This window comes from Anabrus simplex, chromosome 4 (genome assembly GCF_040414725.1).
Source record: "Anabrus simplex isolate iqAnaSimp1 chromosome 4, ASM4041472v1, whole genome shotgun sequence".
NCBI lineage: Eukaryota > Metazoa > Arthropoda > Insecta > Orthoptera > Tettigoniidae > Anabrus > Anabrus simplex.
The window spans coordinates 244,088,895-244,102,770 of record NC_090268.1 but is presented as its reverse complement, the minus strand read 5'-3'; the positions used below and the strand labels follow the sequence as shown (position 1 = coordinate 244,102,770).

General features: G+C 40.1%; 1 protein-coding gene across 1 annotated transcript in view; it reads right to left on the bottom strand.

Moving 5' to 3' along the window:
• Nucleotides 1-10,292, bottom strand: part of mRpL15 (mitochondrial ribosomal protein L15) — a 162,094-nt gene extending 151,802 nt beyond the window's left edge. The window contains exon 1 of the mRNA XM_067145472.2: nt 9,978-10,292. Within this exon, the coding sequence (XP_067001573.1) occupies nt 9,978-10,079 (102 nt within the window). The 5' untranslated portion in view covers nt 10,080-10,292. The remainder of the gene's footprint in view (nt 1-9,977) is intronic.
• Nucleotides 10,293-13,876: the final 3,584 nt, after the last annotated feature.

Sequence of the window (13,876 nt, the reverse complement as noted above, 5' to 3'; positions counted from 1 at the left end):
GAGATGACTAATACCAAGAAGTATTACAATTTACCTATGATAACGACATTTACAATAAGATACAAAAGTTGAAAACTAGAAAAGCAACTGGAATTTATAAGATTACAGGGGATATACTAAAGTCAGTGGATTGGGATATAGTACCATACCATACCAAATGAATGGAGAGTTGCTATAGTAGCCCCTATATATAAAGGAAATGATGATAGACATAAAGCTAAAAACTACAGGCCAGTCAGTTTTACATGCATTGCATGTAAGCTTTGGGAAAGCATTCTTTCTGATTATATTAGATATGTTTGCAAAATTAATAACTGGTTCAATAGAAGGCTGTTCGGATTTAGGAAAGGTCTTGGATTTAGGACTGTATAGCAATTGACCGAGTATTTCCGAGTATTTGACAGGTAATGTTCGATTATCACGTGGAAATGTAGTCCTTCTAGAAGATGTGGAACACCGGGGAAAAGAATGTGGTTATACTGCAAAGGAACAAAAAGACGAGTTTGATGTGTGTGTTTGAACGGAAATACTTGTCTCAATAGCAGCTTTCAAACAACACATCACGTCTGTTTGCATTGGTTATATCAAGATAATATTTTAGATCAATCAACTTAATGAAGATAATTTTATAACATTCACCTTTTCTTTTGGACAATTTTAGCACCGGACCGCAAAATATAAACAAAATTCACCTCAAGTTTTCAACCATTGTAGTCTATTGAAAACTTACGTTGACAACTGCCCCAGCAAGTATATGCTGAATTTTCTTACAAAGAGGATCCACTTCAGTACCAGACTGTGCCGTTTTCAGAATTTTAAATGACACAGACTTTCTTTTAGACAAAATTTTAAATTTGTTTACAATGATTTTAACATGTACTGTATATGTCAAGTCCCAACATCATATTTTATAAATATTATTCTGTATATTAATATCATAAGAAATCACAGTTCAATTTTTACAAATTATAAATGCCATTGTCCTCAAAACAATGTTTGTTTTAAGATTAAATGAATATGGCTGATGATACCCAATATAAGAAGGGCGAAACATGTCCCCATAATATTTAGATTTTCTATGTTTAATTAACCACATAACGTGGTGCTAATTGTATTGAATAGGTGGGGTAATAAATATTCTCCTTCTGTAAAGTAAGTGAGATAAGTGGTATGTTCCGAGTTGTCAGTGGAGAGATGGCGTGGAATGACATCAACCGATGAATAAGTTTGAGTGGTGTTTTTAAAAGTAGGAAAGATCACAATCTACATAATATAAAATAAGAGTTTTTGTCTGTACATTGCTCAGAATTTAAAAAGAATGATATTTCTTTCTCGGTCGTGTCCACAATAACAAGGAAATGTACTTTTTAATTTTCCATCATCTCTGTCTGTCTATATGTACGGCCATCAAGAGAAAATGGCTGAAGAGAATTTAATGAAAATCGGTATGTAAAGTCGGAGAATGAGCCACTATAATCTAGGCTATAAATAATTTATTCATGCTAAGTAGAATGGTAGTTTAGGGGAAGGCCTAAAATTTAATTCTCAAATATTTGTTATTAGTGGTCCTATCGATAAATAATACATAAGTTATACAGAATTAAATTTTCGATCATTTATATCTAATACATTTTTACCATTTCGATTTTTGTTGCTAAGTCCATATCAACACTGAGCCACGAGAAAATGGGTGAAGAGAATTTAATGAAAATCGGTATGTAAAGCTGAGGAATAAGGAACTACAATCTAGGCTATAAACAATTTTATTCACGCTGGATGAAATGGTAGTTTAGGGGAAAGCACCTGAAATTTAATATTCAAATACCTATGTTATTTATTCTATCAATAAGTACTATATAACAAAAGTTATCATTTATGTCTTATTCTGTTTCACAGTACCGACTATGATAATAGTGGTGGTGGTGGTGGTGGTGGTGGTTATTGTTTTAAAAGGAAATACAACTAGACAACTATCCTTAATACTAATCGGAGAGAAGAAATGGATCCGACACTACGAAAAATGAAGGTATTGGCCTAAAGAAAACCACAGGCCATGAAGGGCATGAAAATGAAAGACCCCTTATGCTTCCATACGTAGTACTGTCACGGTCAGAAAAGAACAAGAGTTGATCTAGGGAGATCTTAAAGGAACGATCGCTTGAAGATTAAGACAAGAGGGAGTCATGAAAGAAAGGAAGACTCCCTTTACATTAGATGCTTTAATATCAGAGTCAGAAGAAAACTAAATGTGAAGGCCTACAATGAATGAAGCTCATAAAACTGATCAACAATAACATTACCTTAACCATTGTTTTTGTAATATGCTTTGTCTCTTCTGTGGCCACTCATCTCAGATAGATGGGATTACCACTGTGTACAGAGTATAACAGCCTGCCTGAATATTGGCGGGAAGTAGCTGGGGAGTTTGATAACTTTCTTCTTTAGCATGCCATTCCTTAGCTCTGGTTCATAAATTTCCTGATACTACTGGCATGTAATTCACTGGCTCATCATAATATTCCAGCTATTGGATGCCTACTCTGAGGCACTGATTGGAATGAGCAGTGTGCACACTTAAAGGAATAATGGCAGAGGAGTGTTCACGGCTGTCTGCGGCCTGGTCATTCCAGCTCGGGAACTTTGGGCTGTTAGGTCGGCAACGTTAAAAGTGAGAAATGTGCGATTTTTCATTTGATCAAGTATTTCTTATGATAAAATTGCTTTTAATGCAACGTTAATACTGACTTCATTGTTATGGCGTACGTTGATTTTGCTTGGGAAAACCACAAATACAGTCTTTCGGAGGATGTAAAAAGGCAGATGAAGAGTGTCTGCCATTATAATGAAAACTTCCCAACGCGATTGACTGGCAGTAGGCAAGGGGGCCTGCGAATACAATGAAGATTCCCTAACCCAATCTTGGCATGAAAAAGACGTATGGTGACTTTCCCATCGCGTTTATGGGGTAACGTTAAGAGCTATGCAATTTAATATAATATTACTCACAATGTGTACACTACTTAACCTAGAATTCTGTATACAATGTAGAATTCCAAAGCGAAACATGGGTACATCAGCTAGTATAAAGATAAAGTTGGAAATAAAGAGGACAAACTGAGGCAAATATTCGTTCATAGGAAGGAGAGTTAGGGATTGGAATAACTTAGCCAGGGAGATGTTCAATAAATTTCCAATTTCTTTACAATCATTTAAAAAAAGGCTACAAAAACAACAGATAGGGAATCGGCCACCTGGGCAACTGCTCTAGATGCGGATCAGTAGTGATTGGTTGAAGAGCTGGTGGAGAGAGGGGGGAGGGGGGGGGGGGTGAAGGAGGAGTGGTGTTGAGTTGGAGAGATGGAGGTGGGGTTTGTTTTTATTATAGAAGTGCTGACAAATATATGAAATGAATGTTTCAAGTAGAATGTTACTTTTTCGTTGACTTCATTTAAATTAAAAGAGGGGTTCATAAACTGATCTATATCGATGTGGATGCTCTCAAGAATGTTGAGCAAGGTGCCTTTCCGTTCAACTCACAAGAACTTAAGGTCTTTATCTACCGTTGTATATTCATGACTGGATTCTTTATGATGATCACCCATAGCTGAAAAACTATTATATTTGAGAGCGTTCCGATGTTTGGCGTATCTTATGACAAAATTGCGGCCTGTTTGACCGACTTAGCTGGAATTACAGGATTGGCATACTAATTTGTAAACTCCAGAGTTCATGTAGCCTATCTATTATTATTATTATTATTATTATTATTATTACTGTTGACAGTGTGCAGATTGGAAATAAGCCTGAAGTTGGTGTGGGAGGTTCTAAACGCTATTTTAATGTTGAGATTTTTAAAGATATTATAAATTTGGCAAATACTATTACTACTGAATATGAAAGTGGAAAACTTCTCTTTAGGAGCGGAATCTTTTTCTGGGTAGTCTTGGGTCTGCTCTTAAATCTATTGATGATTCTGTTGATGTAGGTTCTACTGAAATCATGGTATTCTGCGATATTGTAAATAGTATTAATTCCTTTTTTGAATTTTTTTTTTTTTTTTTTTTTTTTTTTTTTTTTTTTTTTTTTTTTTTTTTTTGCTAGAGGCTTTACGTCGCGCCGACACAGATAGGTCTTATGGCGACAATGGGATAGGAAAGGTCTAGGAGTTGGAAGGAAGTGGCCGTGGCCTTAATTAAGGTACAGCCCCAGCATCTGCCTGGTGTGAAAACGGGAAACCACGGAAAACCATTTTCAGGGCTGCCGATAGTGGGATTCGAACCTACTATCTATCTCCCGGATGCAAGCTCACAGCCGTGCGCCTCTACACGCACGGCCAACTCGCCCGGTTTTTTAAATTCTTGCGAGATAAAAGAACAGTTAATGTTCTGAGTACCATGCTATTGTAAGCTGCTTTCTTATGTATGTCTGGATGCAGAGAAGTTTGTTGGATGGTATTGATCATGTGGGTGGGTTTTCTCCTCCCTCCCCCCTCCCCCCCAGCTCCCAACCTCCCTACCCGTCTCCTTTCACTCCTCCAATCCTCGCAAACACAGCTGAGTCAACAACAGACATGACCAGTAAGAACAGGACCGTTAAATTTGAGAAGGTCAGGCCGTTCGAGAAGACAACTATTTAATAAGTAAGTTTCAAGTTTTCTTCAATCGTCGCCATAAGACCTATCTGTGACAGTGCAACGTAAAGCCCCTAGCAAAAAAAAAAGTTTTCTTCACATTTATTTTTTACTTATTAGTTTCTCATACAACCTCATGTTTTCCATTACAGATTTGAACTTCATTGGTGGCTTCCACTATGTGTCACATTTGTTTTCTTCTCGAACATAGTTTCTCATTTTTCACAGCCCTCTTGACTATTTAAAAATAAGGCAAACACAGCTGAGCCAACATTAGACACGATCATTGAGAACGAAACCGCTAAATTTGAGAAGGTCAGGCCATTCGAGAAGGCAACTATTTAATAAATATGAACTTCTTTGGCAGTTCCCACTATGTGTCACATTTTACCTAGCACTTGTTTTCTTCTCAAAAAGTTTTCGTTGCCCTCTTAACTATTTGGGATGGTGACTCAATGAAGAGAGGCTGTCATTTTAAATTTTAGCACAGTGAATTCTTTCTAGTTTTTTAATTGTAACACACTGCACGTTTTAGACTGAGGTCCACAACCTCGCCATAATCACTTATTGTTTAAATTCCATCATGTCTCATTTGTTTTCATTCTTTTCATTATGTTTTAACACATTTTTTAGTATCAATTGTGTAAAAAATTTAACCTCTTTTTCACTGAAGATGGCTCAAACAAGTTGAAACATGTATGACTATTATTACTCCATCTAATCATGGAGATGTGTATGCACTGAATAGGAGGACATATTAAATTTGTAAAGTACCAAGGGAGATGTTCAATAAATTTTCAATTTCTTTGCAATCACTTAAAAAAGGGCTAGGAAAAAAATAGATAGGGAATCTGCCACCTGGACGACTACCCTAAATGTTGATTGATTGATTGATTGGAGGTCAATTGAATACAGATGAGAACAAATGAGGTGCTTCTTGATGGTGAGCTAGCGGCCCCAATCTAGAACACCAAGAAAAACAGCCGAGAGGACTCATCATGCAGACTACATGTAGCGTCGTAATCTGCAAATCTTTGGGCTGAGCAGCAATCACTTGGTAAGCCAGGACCATCCGGGTTGTAGTTGTGCAGGGCTTGTTTTTTCCTTCTTTACCTTCCATGTCATTAAGTATGATGGGGTATTAGTGTGGAACTCAACATTATTTACCTGTTTTCAGAATATATGCTGTGCCCAAAGCACAAGGGGCTTAGTTATTATTTACGTGTATATGTAAATATAGCCAGCCCCCGTGGTTTCGGGGTAGCGTGACTGCCTCTTACCCCGAGGCCCGAGTTCGATTCCCGGCCAGGTCAGGGATTTTTACTTGGACCTGAGGGCTGGTTGAAGGTCCACACAGCCTACGTGATTAGAATTGAGGAGCTATCTGACAGTGAGATAGTGGCCCCGGTCTAGAAAGCCAAGAACAACGGCTGAGATGATTCGTGCTGACCACACGACACCTCGTAATCTGCAGGCCTTCAGGCTGAGCAGCGGTCGCTTGGTAGGCCAAGGCCCTTCAAGGGCTGTAGTGCCATGGCGTTTGATTTGGTTTTTTTATATGTAAATATAGTCATTTCACTGTCATGAATATGTTCTTCCCAATAAACGACCACAGACTGTAGACTGAGATACATAAAGAGTTGGGTTTTGTGGTAAAGCTTGTGTTGATCCTTCACGAAATACAGTTTACAGATCTCACCTGATGCAGCTCAGACAATGTTACAACGTGCTAGAGAAGGCTGCCAGCTTAGGAACTAGTGACAAGATTATTGGTCCGTATTGGCTAGGTCTGACCATTGAGAGGGGGGGGGGGCAAGCAAAGCGTCCAACAGGCCTCTAACAATCCCTGAAGTCCTGCTAAAAGTTTAAGGTGCTAAAAGGTAAGGTTACGGGCGCACAACATGACAATTTAAAACCCTGCGGTTTTCTTATTTTTAACGAAGCTGTAGTTTTGCAGCAACATATGATGCAAGCAAGCTCTATTAGAGACAATATTGAAAAATTTTCTTCATGAAAGCAGCTGCCGGGCTGAGTAGTTCAGCTCTGGCTCCGAGATGGCAGGTTCGATCCTAGCTCAGTCCGATGGTATTTGAAGGTGCTCAAATACGTCAGCCTCGTGTCAGAAGATTTACTGGCACGTTAAAGAACTCCTGTGGAACAAAATTCCGGTTCCTCGGCGTCTCCAAAAACCGTACAAGTACTTGTTGGTGGGACATAAGACCAATAAAATTATTATCATTCATGACAGCTCACCAAAGCAGGCCAATAGTAACACAGAAAATGGTCACAAAACTCACACTTACAGAGTCTACATTTGTAATTCTTCTATATCAGTAAGAAGAGTACTTATAGGGGCGGGTCCGTGGTTCTCTGGCTTCATAAAGGATCTGTCCTCTACACTACTTCACGTTTCGTTCAAGTTATTTCAATTTCTTCATCCGCGAAGGGTCAACGGAAAAATATCCTGGATGTGGTGCTGATAAAACCAGATGAGGTCTATAGGGAAACTGAAGTAATAGATGGTATTAGTGATCATGAAGCTGTTTTTGTGGTAGTTAAAAATAAATGTGATAGAAAGGAAGGTCTTAAAAGTAGGACTGTTAGGCAGTACCATATGGCTGATAAAGCAGGCATGAGGCAGTTTCTAAAAAGTAATTATGATCGGTGGAAAACGGTAAATAAAAATGTAAACACACTCTGGGATGGGTTTAAAGAAATTGTTGAGGAATGTGAAAACAGGTTTGTACCTTTAAGGGTGGTAAGGAATGGTAAAGACCCACATTATTATAATAGAGAAATAAAGAGACTAAGAAGGAGGTGCAGACTGGAAAGATGATGATGATGATGCTTGTTGTTTTAAGGGGCCTAACATCGAAGGTCATCGGCCCCTAATGGTACGAAATGAAAGAACAAAAATTACAAAGGCATCCACTGACCAAAATAAAAATAAAAAATGTCATGAAGAATGAATGGATGGACAGGAAACAAACAAAACACAAAACAAACAAAAACAAAAACCAGTGGATCGGATTCAATAGAGAACGAAAATAACAGTATTACCGACCAAGGTACCACTTATAAAGCACAATGATGCTTGGTGTCTAAAGGGGGTGCAAAATCCACGTCTAAGGCCCCACAGAATGGTACATGTCGCGAGTAAAATAGAACCATGGTATGTGTCATGTTGGGGTATTAATCAGAAGTAGCGAAGACTCACGGTGTTCCACAAAAGATGGTACTACTCACAAGTATTGTACTTCGTACAGGTAACGCAGACCTATGGTGTTTCGCACACAATGGCGTCACTTACAGCCAACGCAAACCGATGAGTTTCCGCACCTAGGGTACTAGTCACGGGTGCCGGTCCCAAGGGCCCCGTGGTGTTCCGCACATAGTGAGTACTAATCACAGGCAACGCAGACCCACGGTGTCGCTCATATAGTGGTACAACTCACAGGCTACGCCCAGACCCGCGGTGTTGCCCACATGGGTACAACGCACGGGTACTGGAATCCACCAGGCCAGGCTTTTTACTGCAACGAATCACAAACATATTTCGTACCATATTAGTGATACTACTCGCAAGTACATGCAACCCATGGTGTTCCCCGCATGATGGTACGAATCAAAAGTAGTTGCATGGTTCTAATTCATTCATCCCTTGGTCGCCCCTTTTAGTCGCCTCGCACGACAGGCAGGGGATACCGTGGGTGTACTATTCGTCAGCCTCCCCCACCCACAGGGGGTGTGTGTTTGGTCCGCGAGAGGTATTTTATTTCCCTCAAGTCCGCCGGCAAGCCGGTTAGGACCCCCCTATCCGCCACCTGGGACGCGCCACGTGGGAGTATCACCTCTCCCCCTGCTACGCCAGCGTACCGTAGTAGGTTCGTGGAGACTGGAAAGAAATAGAGTTAGAAACGGCTGTGGAAGTAAGGAGAAATTGAAGGAACTTACTAGAAAATTGAATCTAGCAAAGAAGGCAGCTAAGGATAACATGATGGCAAGCATAATTGGCAGTCATACAAATTTTAGTGAAAAATGGAAGGGTATGTATAGGTATTCTAAGGCAGAAACAGGTTCCAAGAAGGACATTCCAGGAATAATTAATGAACAAGGGGAGCGTGTATGTGAAGATCTTCAAAAAGCAGTATTCAATTCTCTATAGAGTGATAAATAAGTTACAAGATTGTGAGCAACTGCAATGTGACCTCGAAAATGTTGTGAGATGGACAGCAGGCAATGGTATGTTGATAAACGTGGTTAAAAGTCAGGTTGTGAGTTTCACAAATAGGAAAAGTCCTCTCAGTTTTAATTACTGCGTTGATGGGGTGAAAGTTCCTTTTGGGGATCATTGTAAGTATCTAGGTGTTAATATAAGGAAAGATCTTCATTGGGGTAATCACATAAATGGGATTGTAAATAAAGGGTACCGATCTCTGCACATGGTTATGAGGGTGTTTAGGGGTTGTAGTAAGGATGTAAAGGAGAGGGCATATAAGTCTCTGGTAAGACCCCAACTAGAGTATGGTTCCAGTGTATGGGACCCTCACCAGGATTACCTGATTCAAGAACTGGAAAAAATCCAAAGAAAAGCAGCTCGATTTGTTCTGAGTGATTTCCGACAAAAGAGTAGCGTTACAAAAATGTTGCAATGTTTGGGTTGGGAAGAATTGAGAGAAAGAAGAAGAGCTGCTCGACTAAGTGGTATGTTCCGAGCTGTCAGCGGAGAAATGGCGTGGAATGACATTAGTAGACGAATAAGTTTGAATGGCGTTTATAAAAGTAGGAAAGATCACAATATGAAGATAAAGTTGGAATTCAAGAGGACAAACTGGGGCAAATATTCGTTTATAGGAAGGGGAGTTAGGGATTGGAATAACTTACCAAGGGAGATGTTCAATAAATTTCCAATTTCTTTGAAATCATTTCGGAAAAGGCTAGGAAAGCAACAGTAGGGAATCTTTGAAATCATTTCGGAAAAGGCTAGGAAAGCAACAGATAGGGAATCTGCCACCTGGGCGACTGCCCTAAATGCAGATTAGTATTGATTGATTGATTGATTGTGTGTACTAAAATTCATCGTTTGTCTAGATGGGTAGCTCAAGTGAGCGAGTCACGATCTGGCTTGGTGCGAAACCCACAGGTTGCCTCTACCGTACCTTAGTTTAAAATATGAAACTCGATACTCAGGAGTAGAGAAAAACTAGATCGTTCCATAACATTCGAAGCACAACATATCACTGTAAACAATGTCGTGGAAGTGATTATTGTTTTAACGGGCAAAACAACGAGACCATCAGTCTCTCTTATACCAATACACTCACACAGATGCCAACTGTTTACTTACTTTTTTACGTGCCCCAGGATTGTCCCTGATATTTCCTATAGTTACCCGAGGTAAAGTACGTAACATTTCCAGAGCTACGTTATATTTTCTCACTCCACTCATTTTTCAATTACGTTTTTTTTAAAAGCAACCCTAAAACAGGGGAAATTTCAAATATAACTATGTTCTCACGCGCAACAGCTCACTGAAAAACTACTGAACGTTTCGAAAAACTTCGACAATTGGCAAAAGTTCAGTTACTACAGCAGTTTTTCAGCACAGACATCTATACTAAAGCCCTCTTCCACGACTATGCGTCTACACGACTCCACGAGACTAGAGATGGTGTCTGGTGTTTAGCGCTACTGGCAAAAAAAAGTTGAATAATGATGCTCGAAAATGGTCTGTTGCTATGGCAACGATAACAGCGATACTACATTTAAGGATTCGATGGCCACGTGGGTTGGTTTGCTTTGAGTCGCTTTTGTGATATTCGGAGTATTACTGTGCTAGCAGTGTTAGTTGTTGCTGATTTATGGACTAGTATTTACGTGTTTGTTTTCTGAATATTGCTTTCGTTAGTTATGTTAGTTTATGTTTTATGTAAGTTAATCAGTGGTTAGCAGTACAGTCCTATTCCGTTGTAAACATGTGCTTTTGTTGGGGTTATTGTCAGAAACATGATTTGTTAGTGATTATGAACTCTCATATTTAACGGCAATGGCGTGTTCTGTCTTAAATGCTCGAGCTTCGGAACGGGTCAAATTTTATTGAATTGCATTAGGCCTACATATTTGATCAAATATTCAGCCTGTATGAAAGGGTGATATGCAGCTGTTGAAGTAACTATGACAACACGTCAGACAAATAGGTTAATGGCCGAGAATTTATGACGGTTTCGCAGTCACAGAGGATTGTCTGCATCTCTTCATAGTTGACAGATGATCGACCAAGCACTCGACGGAGAAGAGTTTTGAGCATTCCTACTAGTCGTTCCCGCCAACCTCCCCACCATGGCGAAGCTGGATGATTAAAACGCCAATCTATCTTCCGCGCTGAACTGTATTGTGAGATTGCATTCCAGTCCAGTTTGTGACAGGAGTTCTTAATCCCAACAAAATTTGTTCCCTGGTCACTGTAGATAATGACAGGTCTTCCTTGTTTGCTGCAGAATCGTCTGAAAGCTTGTAGAAAGCTGTCTGTGGATAACGAAGACACCCGTTCCAATTGAACTGCACGCTAAACTCCGCAAGTGAATAAGCAAACCCATGCCTTCTTCGAGGTTTCATCATCGGCTTTGATGTAGAGAGGACCAGCAAAATCAACTCCAGTAACTTCAACAATTCTTGCATCACGCCTTCTACTCTCAGGTAATGGTGAAGGATGAGTTGCCAACCTCTTTGAACTGTGACGTTTACAAATCATGCAGGAGTAAATAACAGCTCTAATTGTTTGTCCACCTCCTAGAATCCAATACTGTTGCCTCAGAATTGACAAAAGCATCTGCGTACCAGCATTACAGTTGCTAAGATGGGCGTCCATAATCAGTCGCTGAACGACTGGGTGATCAGCTTTTGGGAGCACAATGGGATGAGAAAAGTCCCTGACATCATCCCGGTTAGATATCTTGGTCATCAAACGAATCAATCCCTGTTGGTCAACAAATGGAAGTAAGCTCTTTAGTTTGGAATTGAAAACATCTATGAACACTTCTCCCTGCACCCACCGTAAAATCTTCCTTTCTGCCGTGACAAATTCCTCACTTGTCAGGTCACGATGCATGCGTTGAGCTTTGCTGATGCGACAGTTGGTCAGAAAGCGCAACATCCAGCCTACCATCCTTACAATTTTCTTGTACTGAGAAAAGTGTCGGTAATACCAATCTTTTCTGAATTACCTGATATCAGTGAAACGACATTCTTCCTTCTCTCCGAATTTATCTCTTACTCATTATAAGAAAAGTCAGTTTGTGGCCAGCAGTCTGGATTTTCTCTCAACCAACCAGGGCCCTCCCACCAAAGGCATTGTATCAACTTCTTCACTGAACATCTACGTGGTGGAAGATCTGATGGGTTTTCTTTTCCAGGAACATGTCGCCATTCACAACCACCTGACAGTTCTCGTATCTCTTTAATCTGGTTCATGACAAAAGCATCCCATGCTTCACTTCGCTGAATCCAAGCGAGAACAGTTGAAGCATCTGTCCAAAAAATTGCCTTAATATCGGGAATACAATAATCCTTTACAATCGATGCATATAATCTCGTTGCTATTGAAGCTGCTAAAAGTTCTAACCTGGGAATGGTCAATCCCTTGCCTGATTTTCCAGTTGGTGCAACTCTTGACTTGGCAGCCACCAAGTGAACACTCACTTCACCCACTTGCTCAACACGCAGAAATACAACCGCTGCATATGATGTCTGGCAGGCATCTGAAAAAATGTGAAGTGTCCAGGAGTCGTCTGGGCTGTTGGAGTTAGACAACCAACGAGGAATCTTGACTTGAGCTAAAAAAGGAACTTCTTCAAGCCAACTCAAGAATTTCATTTTGATCTCTTCATTGACTTCTTCATCCCATGTCAAACCTTCCCTCCAAGTCTGTTGAAGCAACAATTTTGGTATTAATGCTACACTACATGTGACACGCACCGGATCAAAAATTCTATGGGCAGCACTCAAAATAACTTTCTTTGTTATTTTCTCGAAGCTAATCAAAAGAAGGTTATCTATGTTGATTGCTAGGGAATCGTCGGACTTGTTCCATAAGAGTCCTAACACATTGGTGGGTCCGGAAACGTGATTACTTCCGGTCAACTCCCACCCTCGAAGACAAAATTGCCGTTCCCTCATGACACCTGAAGCTACATCAATAAACTGTTTAGCTTGTTCTTCATCGTCCAAACTGGCAAGACAATTATCAACATAGAAGCTATGGGTAAGAAGCTCCACAAATGACTTGGGCCATGGTGACTTCCCTTCCTCACACAGTACTAATGTATTTTCAAGGTGAAGTTTGATTAATGATTCTAATAGAAAAGGACTTGGAGAAACTCCAAATACAACACGACAATGTTTGTATGTCTTGAGACTTCCATTTCTGTCTAACCATAAGAATCAAAATATTTCTGTCTCTCTCGCGAATGCTGATCTAGAGAAAAGCTCTTCTTAGGTCTCCAACAACTCCCAACTTCTTCAGTCGGAAACGTGCCAACACAGAAGGTATTTTCTCAATTAAATTAGGGCCTTTCTCAAGACATTGATTGAGGCTGGGCTGTTTATTTTCTTTAGACGAGGCATCGAACACGGGGCGCACTGGTGTTGTTGATCCAGGTTTCACAACGTGACGATGAGGCAAATAGTGGCAATGAATATCCATTTCCTGAGGAGGCACCTCTTCTATCACCCCCTTCCCTCAGCCAATCATCTAGTACTTCCTGATAAGCATCATAGTAACCGTCAGTCTTCAATCTCTTAACAGTAGACATCAATCACTTCAGTGATAATTGGTGGTTATCAGGCAGTGGAGGATGGTTCTCAACCCATGGGAGGTGAACTTTAAAACGCTCTTCTTCAATGACTGATACTGTATCAAGGAAATGTTGCTGTGTAGTAGACTCAATCTCAGATCTACTGCGTTTCTCAGATGAATCACTAATCCCTAAAGTATCTAGAGTCCACAAATCTGTGATGGTGCTTCTCTCGTTAGCATAGCGGTCACCACCATAGCCAAAGTTTTCTCATTCCTATGTTCTGAAGGTACTTTGCCCATTAAAATCCATCCCAAACGAGTTTCCATGGCCACCAGTCCAGTACTTAGTATCTTGTGGCCTCCTGTAAAGAATTTGCCTGCAACATCAGCTCCAATTAATATTTCTATTGGTCCATAAGATTCGATGTCACTCAAAACAATGTCCTGACTAC